The sequence below is a fragment of the Thalassophryne amazonica genome, chromosome 20 (genome assembly GCF_902500255.1).
Source record: "Thalassophryne amazonica chromosome 20, fThaAma1.1, whole genome shotgun sequence".
In the NCBI taxonomy this organism is placed as follows: domain Eukaryota; kingdom Metazoa; phylum Chordata; class Actinopteri; order Batrachoidiformes; family Batrachoididae; genus Thalassophryne; species Thalassophryne amazonica.
Window position 1 is genome coordinate 37707310 of NC_047122.1, and position 13420 is coordinate 37720729.

The window sequence follows — 13420 nt, forward strand, 5'->3', positions numbered from 1 at the left end:
CCCCGCGACCCGACTCCAGATAAAGCGGAAGAAAATGGATGGATGGATGGATGGATGGACATCCACCAGTAGTAGATCAGTGCACAGTCCAAAGTTGCACCGGAATATGGGGTCAAGGGAGGTGTGGTTAAACTGGTGGGCTTCTGACTAGAAGATCCTGTGTTCAAATCACCGTCAGACTGGAAAGTCACCCTGGGCCTTTGGGTAAGGTTCTTAATCCCCAAGTGGCTCCCAGTGTATAATGAGCACCTTGTATGGCACCCTGACATCGTTGTGTGAATGGGTGAATGTGAGGCATCATTGTAAAGCACTTTTGTATAGGAGTGGCCGAGACAGGAAGCTTTGTTTACATCCTGAAAAATAATAATTCCAAGCATGTGTAATTGACTCTTATTTAAGTATAGACGCCACTCTTGGAAGGATGTTGCATATTTTTGTGTAGGCCAAGATACACTAAGCTTGGAATGTAGATGCAGTTTTTCTCCCATTGGTGGCACCACTTAAGTCAAATTTGGATGTAGGCCCATATGGTTGGTCTCTTCTTAATGCTTGCACTCTTTCACTTGACTTTATATTTGGCAGGAATGGGAAGCACTTAAGCAAGCAAACGTGAGCGGGGGAAACCATTCCAATTTGCTTTGATTAGGTTACTTTTGAATCGACAAATCTGAAGCTGAGATATGTTTCTCTAAATTGACTTGAAACGTTCGTATCTGAGTGGATTTTGCACCTGATAGCATGTACGTACTGTGATTCTTACAGCAGTGGCTTGTTACTAACAGTAATCTGATTTACTCTGTACACAAACACAGTCAAGTCAAACCATTCAAATCATCAACTGAGTGGCTCACATGAAAATTACAGTACTTTCCTTAAAAGACATGTTGCAATGTTTTTTAATGTCCCATTTAGCAACACAAGATCAAAGTACTCATGACTATAATTCTCTCTGTGCATGTGTGCACATAATTAGTGGTTTCTGATGTTTTATTCCTCTCCCTAAGAGAGGTAACAGGTGGCATTCCAATTTAAACAGAGTTCTGGCTGAATTTAACAATAATCATTATTAGCTTGTAGACTCTCTCAGATGTCATAAAACTGTCAATCTCTATAAGGAACTTTTTAATAGATTTAAGTGAATAATCCCTTCCAAAAAATAACCAGCTTACATGCGAGTTAAAAGGGCTGTTACACTGTTTTAACCCGCATGTCGCTGTTTATTGCCGCGTAATGGATTGTGGAATGTCTCCATGACATTTGTACAGGCAACAGGATGACACAGATTACATTTTCACAGTTATATACAACACTTAGCGTTTTTAACAGGGTGCATTTATGGCTCATGGCCACAGGTCCACAAATCTTCTCGCTGCTGCTTTTACCATCACTGCATCAAAATGAACAGTTTTCACTTAAAACGAGTCGTTATAACACAACATCACACTTGTGTAACTTTGGAATAATCTGTGCCCTCCATTCTTAACGTTAGCAGCTACATTCCATTGAAGCGCACATCTGGGACGCTCCTAGTAGCTACGTCAACTGTCTGAATCACCCGAGTACTCACGAGTACTTTGTTTTCTAAGTCTCCATAGCTGTTTGCTGTGAATGCTGTATACTTTGAAACCGGTCACTGAAGTGCACAAAGTAATCCCGGTGGTTCATACGGATGATCACTAGCAGCCTAAATCTAAATTGTTCTGATTTTGGAGCGCATGTCCTTTAATTAAAAAAAAGCATGAATTGCTTTTGTATAAGATTATGAATTTGCCTAAGTGTATAATATATGTTTTAATGCTGACAATAGAAATTTTTAAATCAAAAATCTGGATGTTGTGGTGATTGTTCTTTTTATGCAGTATTTTAAGCTGCTTCTGCTTTGTTTGTCCCAGTAAAAAATACACACACCCCATATGCTTTTAAATGTCTTATTATATGATGGTGAATTTTTTTTTTTTTAATTCAGGCTTTATTTTTTTTATTAATTATTGCCTTGAATCTTAAAGGCAAAACAACTCTCTCAAAACATGATTTAAATGTCATAAAATATACAACACTGAATGATGAATTGCATAAATACACAGCTTGAATATAACACAACAAAATCATCACATTCAATTATTTTGTTTATTCATTCATTTTCTGCTGCTTGTCTGGGTGGCAGGAGACCAAGCAGTTCAGTCTACAATTCTCTGTTTTGTTTTATATTTTTGTAATTTTTTTTCCCCAAACTTTGAGATTAAAGAGCAGAACTTTGAAAAAAAATTGTAGAGAAAGAAGCCTGCTTGGTTTTTGTTGTTGTTTTTAAATAAAATAACACTTTAAAAATCCGTGGGTGTGTGTGCTTTTAAATCTTCTTTATGTGCATGTGTTTGCGTTTCTGTGTGTGTCTCTGTGCATCTGTAAGCACATGTGTGTGGCAGATTGTCACTATGCACTCTTTAACTGGGCTATTTTTTCTGCAGGCTGCTGAACGCTTGTCCTGGAGAAGGAGAAAATTGAGGAGGCGCTGAACGGAGCTTCAGGATTCTCAGTCAGCCACAAGAAAACAATTCCTGCTTCTGATGTTAATCTTTCTTCTCTGAAGGTGAATGATGAGCCAATCAAGAGGCCAGCTCAAATCTCATCTTCTGCATCATATTATGGAAATAATTTCTTCATTCATTTTCATTGTGTTCACACTCTGCATTGACACATTTTTGTGCATGTTCCTCCTCCTCATGCACGTTATTCCTCTCTTGGTGACTTCTCAGAAGGAGCTTCAACGTTGCCATGACGATCTGAAGCAGGCTCGCACAGACCTGGACAAACAGAAGGCCGAGTTGGACGAAAAGCGTGAGGCACTTGTGGCCCTGAAGAAGGCAAGCGGCGAGCGGGAGGCAGAGCTTCTGTCTGAGATCAGCAGGTTGAAGGAGCAGAAACATCAGGAAGAGCTGGAAAAGTCATCAGAAAAGATAAAGGAGGTGACACATCATCTGGAATGGAAGAAAAAAGAAGATATGAGCACATCTACAAAAACATAATGCTTCATTAGAATTCCATAAGTGTTTGATTCCAGTATAATCTCTCTCTCTCTCTCTCTCTCTCTGTCATTTTCACTCCTCTTCAGTCATCACCTGGGTCCTCAGGAAGGACCGTGGTGGATCATGGCACAGTGGAGCTTCAAGAAGCAAACACTCGCCTCAGAGAGAGGTTGGCTCGCATGGTACGGCGCCAAAAGCTGCTCAGAGCTTTAGGCTCATAATGCAAATTACATTCGCACATGGGATAAACACAATGCATAAAAATGTCTTTTAGCTGCCTGCACAAGCTATAGTTCAACCGTGAGCCATGAAGTCAATTACACCTAGAGAAAAACTGTATAGGATTAGATACATTCAGTCTGAATTTGCAGAGGATGTAGAGTGTGCTTCATGTGCACTGGAAGATCAGCGTATCACAGCTGCAGGCTGCTTACTGCTTTGCAAATTAGTCTTTACCCAAATCACTGTAGATAAAAGCTGACAATGAACCAGTCTCAAGGCTAAGGGCTAACCTTTTGTTATGGATTTTGCATGAAATAGTCAAGACAACAAAGTCTACTTTAAAGCTACAGAGTATGGAGGCCACTGTGCTCACTGGGACCTTCAAAGCAGCAGAAATATTTGTGTAAATATATGTATACAGTCTGCTGGTTGCTAGTGTTGGCTAACAAGCTTGATAACCCTTATTTTTTGTGAAATGTAGGATCATACATTCGGTTTATCACAATAGAAGGCAACAGACCAGGAATCCCAGTACCCAAAGAAGCCAGAACAAAGGGAAACTGGTGATGGCATAATGCAATCTGCAAACTCACCATTAGATGGCACTACATCCTACACACTGTAGCTTTAAAATAAAGGCCTTGTAGTCCTTTATTATGTAAAGTCCATAAGTATGACAGATACTGTCTAAAAATGCAGAGTAAATCATTAAATCATGTTGTTAAAATGTAAATGAGTTTGCTGTTTACATAGTAAATATTTTCCTATTGGGAGTGTGGAGACAGAACATTTGATTACCAGCATGAAAGGAATCCTAATTTAAATGGAGGTGTTTGTTGTCCCTGTCCAGACGAAGCGTCACTCCAGTGTGTCACGGAGCTCAGAGGCTGAGGAGACTGTGGAAGCCCTGGAGGATGAGAACCGCTCCCTGAAGTCTCAGCTGGAGGAGGCCAAGAGAGGAACAGGTCGCCTGAGCAAGGAGATGGATGAACTGACGCGGCGACTGGAGGAGAGGGACCTGGAGCGGGAGGCGCTGCGCAGGGGCAAGACTGACCTGGAGGAGCAGAAGAGGCTTTTGGACCGAGCACTGGAGAAGATTAACAAAGAGGTGTGTGTGAGGGTCAGATTTGTTCATCATGCCTAAGGTGACGCGTAGACACCACTCAGCTCCTCCTCCTCTGCCGTCAGATGGAGATAATGATGGGAGACTCCCGTCAGTCTGTGTCGGCACTGCAGGCACAACTGGATGACTACAGGGAGCGTTCGAGGAAAGACCTGCTGGAGGCGCAACGCAACAACAAGGACAGACTGGCTGAGCTGCAGAGGGTCCAGAACAACCTGAAGAGTCAGCAGGAGGGAGGTGAGGGAGGAAACATCAACGCCCCAAACTGCTGTTTTAAAAACCGTCGTACTGTTTTAGCATACGACGTGTTTTGTGTGGAAATCTAAATGGTTGTTGATTTGCATCTGGTTCTGTTTTGTGATTAAATTCAAAAACTGTAGTAAAAAAAAAAACCACACACACAAAAGTCAGATTTTTGAAAATAAAAGTTGACATTTCAGCTTTCTTTTTCATAATTATGACTTTCAGTGTTGAAGTTGCCCTTTCCTCTCATAATTTTGATTTTTTTTTTTTTTTGTTTGTTTGCTTGGGATGGGAGTCATATCATTTTATAATTGTCCACTTTCTGTGACAACCTGGTGAAAACAGAATTCCACAAATTAAAGCTAAAAATGACATATTGAACTGCAGTGGCACTTAGTGTTCCTTTGCCAAAGCAGAAATGGCAACATTTGCAATATTATATGATTACATTGAAAGTGTCTTGGATCTCCCCCCAAATTAAATGGACTGTTTTCATGTCCAACATTTTCTCCACATTTGTTGATAATCTGTTATATAACACATGCGACAATTTCTGAAAGAAAAAAAAAAATTGTGTGTGTGGGGGAGGGGAGGGGTGCATTTCATGACATTTGTCAGTTTTGGTACAGAAATGAAACCCAGTGTTTTTAATTAAATAAATTTTTGTTTCACTAACTTAAATGAGTGAAATTAAATGAAAAATGTATTTATTTATTTATTTGTCTATATGAAAAAGGTATCTCATAATTTGAGTGTGTGTTGGGGGGGTGCATTTCATGACATTTGTCACAGTTTTGATACAAAATTAAACCCAGTGTTTTTAATTATATAATTTTTGTTTCACTAACTTAATTTAAATTAGTGAAATTAAATGAAAATGTATTTATTTGTGTATATGAAAAAAAGGTATTTCATAATGTTGGGGGGGGGGGGGGGGGGTTGCTTAGTGTACACAGTCTTATTCCAAGAACTGATGTTGAACTACAGTGCCACTCAGTATTATACAGTGCAACTTTGTTTCTGGTTCATCATTTTTGGAACTGTTATAAGTTATAATATATAATCTGTACAATGATTCATCCTAGATTTCTTGAAAACCCATCACAGTTAACATGCCTTGTATTTTTTTCCTGAAACTGCTCAGATTTCTTGTGCCCACCTTTTATTTATTTATTCATTTATTTTTTTGAAAACCACCAAAAAATAAATTGGTTGTTTAGGAAATTATGCAACGAAGACACACACATCCAAAACACGTAAAAGGTGTGCTGGAGCAAGAAAAATTGTACCAAAAATAGAAACCTTCATCATGACTGCCCTTCATCAGACAGACTTCAGCGCTGTCTGATGAAGGGCAGTTTGCCCGAAACATTACATTTTTGTTAAATAAAGCTTTTTTGTATTGGAGCTCTGCGGTTGTGCGGATCAGTCAGTTTCTATTTTTGTTTAGAAATAGAAACACAACCAATCATCTACATTTGCTCTGATCACCTTTGTGAGTTATCAGTACACAGTCCACAATTATTTTTTAATCTTAATCTGCTGGGACAAACTACAGCTAATGTCCCTTAATTGGACAAAGTGGGTGTAGAAAGTGAAATCATTCATTTTTAATCCAATCTTTAATTAAAACGCATTTCCTGAATTACAGTTTTTAAATCAATGTGATTTTATGTGCTTGACATTTTAGTGTCTTTTTTTAATTGTATTTTACTTTGTATGTACGGCTGACAGTGTGCTGTATAAGTAACATTGTTGATGTTATAAAAAGCAGCACACCAAGGGAAGAACAAAAACATAACTTGTTGAATTTGTGCACTGCTTTGTAGGTTTCTCGGCTGAAGAAGGAGCTGCTGGTGTGCGTCGAGGACAGAGACAGCGCGCAGCTGGAGAGAGACCTGCTCAACAACCACCTCAAACACCTGGAGGAGGAGCTGGAGTCTGAGAAGAGCGTCCACAACGACCGCTCCAGGGAGGTCAGAGGCCTGGAGGTCAGACTTCAACAAGCACACTGGGTTTAAAAGAGATGGCAGCGAGTCATGTCTAAAGATGGGATATGCAAACAAATATATACGTATAAATAAATCTTTGTGCTCACAGGAAAAGATTAAGGCCCTGGAGATGGAGTTGGATGAGGAGAGGAGCAGCGTGGAGCTTCTGAACGACCGCGTCTCACGCAGCAGAGATCAGGTGCTGCAGACAAGGCAGCAGGAGGCTTTGTTTGTTTGTTTGTCCATTCCTCTGTATTCACGCTGTTTATTTTGTATCCTTCAGGTGGACCAGCTTCGTACAGAGCTCATGCAAGAACGTTCAGCGAGACATGACTTGGAAATGGACAAGAGCTCGCTTGAGAGACAAGTACAGTAACGTGCTGTTTAGCTGTTCAACACACGCACACTCACACACACACACACACACACACACACAGAACAGCTTTAGTATCCTGCTGCCGTACACACAGTGTGCTTGACATCATGTCAACCTGCTTCTGTATTTGTTTGTGGACACATTCTTGAGAATATGAACTCACTGATTGTACATGGTAGACACTTTATACTTACACCATAGATATGCTCGCGTGGCACAGATGAGCTTGTTACATTTTTGTTTGTCACAAATATTTGCACATTGACAATGTGATTTTTTTTTTTTTTTTCCCCCCCCCCATTTTGAACACAATAACTCTATAGCAATACATGTATGACAGACACGATACTTTATACTACACTTGATACTATATGTACCCTGCTTAGAGTATATGAGGTTGTTACATTTGTCTGGTGCTTTTATTTGCATGTGAATGAGTCTGAAGTGGGGTTTTTTCCCATCTTTTATAAATACAGTAAGTCTGTTGTCACAAATTTTAGACACCTGACTAGGGATGGGTATGGATAAGATTTTATCGATACCGTTATCGATTCCGCTTATCGATCCGATCCCTTATCGATACCTCTTGTGAGTTTTTTGTGTACTAAAAGTAGGCTTTACAGGTTTTCTATGTCAAAGGGTCAAAGAGCTTTTTCTTATCGTGCACCCGCTCTGTGGAACGGTCTTCCTGCGACCATGAGGCAGGCAGTCCGTGGAATATTTTTAAGTCAAGACTTAAAGCCTATTTTTATTCTCTTTCTTATGAATAGTTTTTATTTTATATTTGTTTTATTGCTTATTGTTTATTGTTTTACTCATTTACTTCTGTTTTTAATTATGTATTTGAATTTTTTTTATTATTATTTATTTTAATTTTTTATGTTGACCTGTTCTGTGTGAGGCGCCTTGAGACGGCTTTTGTTGTGATTTGCACTTTATAAGCTGATTAAATTGAAATTGAACAACATTTTATTGAGTCTTAAAGTAAATAAATATGAAATTGGTCACTGGATCCTTAAACTCTGGACATAATAAACTCTACATGGTAGATCCTTGATCTCTGGACATAGATCGAAATAAACAAAATCTGTAGTTATTGTCAAAAGCATTTCCTTTCAGACATTATTGGCATGAATGTCTTTCCATACATCAGAGCTGAGCTCTTGCAGCTGCACTGCATGTCAGGATGTAATTTATAAAGAACGCAGCACGTCACATTTTGGGAGGAAAAAAAAAATGTTTGTCGATTGTACTTTCTTGTCTGTATTACATTTGTAAGAGGTGTAATTTTATTCAAAGCGGCAATTCATTTTGAATATTGATACGCTTGATACGCTCCTTGAGACTGAGAATGCGCCGATAACGATGTAACATATTGTAATTAGGGTGCTGATTTGTAAACACTTTTTTTTTAACCAAAGTTTGGCCTCATGTTTGTAAAGTTGGTTGGATGTGTCACTTTCTGCTCAGGTGAAGGAGTTAAAATCTCGCATAGCAGATATGGAGGGACAATCCCGGCCCTCACCCGGACTCTCCCTGCTGGAAAACAAAATCCAGGAGTTGGAGGAGAGATTGCACAGTGAGGAAAGGTGATGAAAAGAGGCTGTAGTCTATGTAGGCTACATTCTAGGGGACATACAGTATCCTCCTGTGAAAACTTTGACACTTTGTCCACACAGAGAAAAGGCCAGTATCCAGTCGTCTCACCGACGAATGGAGCGCAAGCTGAAGGAGCTTAATGCCACATTGGACCAGGAGAGAAACCAGCACATTGAGCAGAAAGATCAGGTAAACCACAAATCATTTTTAGCGTTTCATCACATCTTCCTGACGTTGTTGACACACTTGTTTGTCTGAACTTTGTTGACATTTTAATCATGAATTCAGATCACACGGAGGTTAATGCTTTGTTTGCAGAAAACTAATCTCATCTGTGTCCCACCTGACACCCAAACCCGCTCACTCCCGCTCACTCCATCACCAGGACACACCCTGACTTCCCTTCCCACATCTACTTTCTGCTGCCCTAGATTTTTTTTTTTCTCCTTCCCCATCAGTACACAGCCTTTGTAGCTACAAACACACGTTCGCCTCACACCACCTGTTTCCACTTCTCTGCCCCCCCCCCCCCCCTCCCTCTGTCCTCTCCCTCCAATCTCAGCTGTCTCTGCGTGTGAAGGCCTTGAAGCGGCAGGTGGATGAAAGTGAGGGCGAGGTGGAGCGCCTGGAAGGAGTCCGTCGAAAGATCATCAGGGACCTGGAGGAGCAGCAGGAGCTGAAGGAGGCCCTGCAAGCCAAAGTAGCAGCCCTGGAGGCGGAGCTAAAGTAACACTTTATTTTAGGTTTAGATGTTGGTCATTTACACAGATAAAAATATAAGAATAATTTTTAAAAACACATTTTGATCTGTAGACTTAGGCAGTTCTAGGGCGGGGCTTGATGTGGTTGCAGCCCCTGATGTCCCACCCCTGCACACCTGCTAGATTTTCAATAGCTCACCCATTACTCCACTAGAAATTTGACATTTGTTCTTCTAAATCCGTTTTCAGCTTCAGATTTTCACATTCAGTAACCAATGGGGTCCTTTAGCAACCCATCTTCCATAACACCCATGAGATTATTAAACAATTTGTTTATTTGTTTTTTTTGTGCTGCTTTGGAATCAACTGAGAAAGTTCCATCTCACATAAGAAAAGATTTCTCATTGCTCAGTTTGCTCTGTTGTGTTAGCTTGAGTTCAAATGGGTTATGTCCTTATTACATAACCCCCATTCAGACACCAAAACCTGTTGGAGGGGGGAAAAAACAAGACATTCAGTTCAACACTGATAAATAATGAAGGAGAATAGTACCACCTAAAGGAGAGCAGCCTCTATCGGGACTGTCATTTGTTGTTAGCTGTGATTTTCTGTTGTTGTGCCGTTAACATTTTCTATTTTTTTTTGTTTGTTTGTTCTGTCTGAAATGTAAATTGTTACCTCCACCAACGACGTTGGGCGGAGGTTATGTTTTCGCCCTGTTTCTTTGTTTATGTCTGTTTGTGAACAGCCTATAACCCATATGTCATTATGAAATTATCACAGAGGATTCATATCCTGATAGGCAAAAACTGATTTAGTTTTCAAGGTCAAAGAAAAATAATGGAAAATTCACAATCCTTTAACATTAAATTAATTTTCAAAAATTCATTTGAGAGCATGATGTAGGATGTATTAACTGACAAAGTTTGACCTGGATCTGATCCAGATGACAGATATTGTGACCATTTAAATTTAACATTGAAAACCCCATTTATTGTATATTTTACATTATAACATGCCCCAATCACTGTCATATTTGAACGTGAGATGCAGACTGGCGCTATCGCCTTTCAAAGTCTGACCTGGATTGTGAATTCTGTGGACATTTGAATTTAATATTGAAAAGTCCATTTAGTGTACATTTTGCATTCTTCCTCAATCAAAAGTGCCTCAGTAATTCTAATTTTTCTGTTATTGATTTACCTACACCACCAAAATTGGATGACTGTTCCAATTTTATGCCTGTTTGTCCTTCTTCCAGTCAACAGCCGGAAACCAAGTGTCAAAAAGCAGTGAAACTGAAAAAATTGGAAAAAAAAACCCCTGACACCACCACAAAAAAAATTGGTTGAAGTGCATGAATTAAATACATACTCCTGACATTTGATCACATCTAATTTATCTTATGAAAAACCACTTATAACAGAACTTTGATCTTGAAAAGTTTTTCCAAGGTAAAAATTTGTGAAATTGGAAACTAATTGTTGTGTGGGCCGCTGAAGAGGAGGTACTGCTGGCCCACCACCACCAGAGGGCGCCCTGTCTGGAGTGCGGGCTCCAGGCACCAGAGGGCGCTGCCACCTCACAGGAGCAGCCGGGGTGACAGCTGTCACTTATCGCCTACGACAGCTGTCACCAATCATCTGATCAGCAGTGGTATATCAGCAAGACGACATCTCCACCTCTTTGCCGAGATATCGCTCTACCTAGGAGGTACAGTACTCAGCCGACTGTGTTGTCTTTTTGACATTAACACTTTGTTACTTTTGTGCGTTAAATAGCAGACATTCTTCCGACGAGAGGTGGAGGTGGTTTTCCCGCCATACGGGTTGCTGGGTGCAAACGCACCCACATTTAACTGTTTTTGTTCCTCGCCAGCAGTACCAGATCCGACACGCGGAGGCAGTGGCCACCTGGGAGTTCGGGACTTGGCGGCTCCAGTATTCCCGGGGTTCGGAGGCGGAGGAAATCGTGTGGTTCCGGTTCTGCTTTGGACAGACGTCTCTTATCTTCGAGCCTGCCCACATGACACATTTTGTGAATTGACTTCTTTGTCTATTGTTGTAATCTGTTGTGTTTGTTCTGCTTATTCACAACAGTAAAGTGTTGTTATTTGACTTCCTCCATTGTCCGTTCATTTGCGCCCCCTGTTGTGGGTCCGTGTTCCTACACTTTCCCAACACTAATGTTGGCAGAGGATTGCACTCTGCGAGCACAGTGCTCTAGTTATAGTTTTTAAACAATGATAGCTCATTTTAGGTTTAATGATTGTGTAATGTATCTGAAATCAGCTTTAAAATTATATTTGCACGAGCAGCTGTGGCCTCGTTGGCCACCAGGAACCTGCAGTTAGCAACACAGATTCTTAAGCAACTTGTCTCTTTATCTTATGGTCATCGTGTGTGTTGAAAGATGCTAACAGGCCCAAAATAGGCAGTTCATTGGTCATCACCGGAATCTGACAGAACCCAAAATGTCACAGCTGAATATGCAATAGTTTTTATGAACCTGCTTCCGGAACTTTGACTGTCCATTAATATTGTGTTTTCCCTGCTAATCACAGGGACATTAATGCTCATTTTCGTCTCACCATTCACTTATTATTCCACACCACCAAAAAAAAAAAAGCTATGGAGCCACTCCTGTTTTATGTCACATATTATGTTGCAAATTCAGCTGTGTGCTGCTGTACTTAATATTTATTGCTCACTAGGTGGCACCATACCAGGACTGGTATTATTTTATATTTCTCCCAGGCGACGGATGCAGCAGACGCATCGTTCGGCTGTAGGCGCCTCCACTTTCAGCTCTGATGACGAGGACAGTTTGTACGACACCAACATCACCTCCATCCTTAACGAGAGCCACCTACAGACCACCAGCTGCTAGATGAAAAACCAAGGTGACGTGACAGGCAGAGCTATAAAAAGATTCTTCTTTTTTCACATCAGACTGGAGCACCAAGGACTCGCTGGTTTGGAGTACTCTACCGCCGTGCACCAACCTGCACATGCAGCCCTGCCTCTTTCCATTCTGACTTGTATGTGTTCGTACAGGACAGGTTGTCAGAATGTGCAGGGTTTTTTGTTTTATTTCTTGAGCCTTTGGCTGTGACTGTGAGTGCTTCCTGACTCTTTGAGCCACTGTTGCTCATTTGTTGGAAATGAATGTTTCGACTGTATATGATCCAGCTGTACACTGTTTAATTAAAAAGAAAAATGGTGCGTTTTCTGTGTGCCTCCATGTGAAGAGGCGTCAGTGTTGTCAGCAGCTCCTGGACTTGGTGTCTTTCTATGTGAAACGTGCTGTGACGTCTTCTTCACCTTTAACTGTGACTGATGGATCATGTCTAACTGAGCCTACTGTATATTTTTACACTGTATTAACTGTGCACAGCCTGACAATCTCACACACAGGCAGCAGCCACATGAAACCCTCAGACATGAACATCCTGTGAATTTATCTAATTTCTCGTGTGCATGTTTTTAATGAAGTGCCTTGGACAAAAAAAGGTTGTGTGTGTTTGTTACACTGGAAGTTGTTTGCTGCTGTAATGATTTAAGTAGTATTTGACAGACTCGCCTGCGCTCGCTGCTGTACATTCCTGCAAAAGAAGAACTTGGATTTGTAAGTGTTGCACTTGTTTTTATTATTGCACCTGGATTTAATGAATCTCTAATAATGTTACATTATAAAGGCGGCACCTTTTAAAGTTGTTACGTTGAACGTTTTCCAACTGATTTCAAGATTCTGACATTCATTTTGCTGTTGGGAAAATTTTGATATGTGGTGTGCTACTTTGTAAGCACTAACAAAATTTATGAGGCGTATTGAAGTAAATTGCAGAGTGTATAAATAATAGAGGAGTTATGTGATTATTTCCCCAAGTAACTTAAAGCTACAATGTGTAGGCTTTAGTGTCATCTAGTGGTGATGATGCAGATTGCATTATGAGGTCACTGGTCATGATATTGTTTGCTTCTTTTGATGAGCGATATGTATGAGCCTCTATTTCTCAAAAATGATGGTTCTCAAACTTATTAGCGTGCACGACCGACCACACATTCCTCTTGTATTTTTGTCAGCTTTTTGGATGTCCTGCAAAAGACAGAGTATGTGCATTTTGGGCTTCTGTGCCAACA

At 40.4% G+C, this 13420-nt stretch overlaps 1 protein-coding gene across 1 annotated transcript in view; it reads left to right on the top strand.

The window, feature by feature from the left end:
- The window catches only part of cgnb (cingulin b), a 66795-nt gene extending 53801 nt beyond the window's left edge, over positions 1 to 12994 (top strand). The window contains 12 exon segments of the mRNA XM_034160389.1: positions 2489 to 2587; positions 2754 to 2963; positions 3110 to 3205; positions 4096 to 4353; positions 4434 to 4602; positions 6439 to 6602; positions 6712 to 6801; positions 6886 to 6969; positions 8449 to 8567; positions 8658 to 8766; positions 9140 to 9303; positions 12035 to 12994. Coding sequence (XP_034016280.1) covers positions 2489 to 2587; positions 2754 to 2963; positions 3110 to 3205; positions 4096 to 4353; positions 4434 to 4602; positions 6439 to 6602; positions 6712 to 6801; positions 6886 to 6969; positions 8449 to 8567; positions 8658 to 8766; positions 9140 to 9303; positions 12035 to 12167 — 1695 coding nt within the window. The 3' untranslated portion in view covers positions 12168 to 12994.
- Positions 12995 to 13420: the final 426 nt, after the last annotated feature.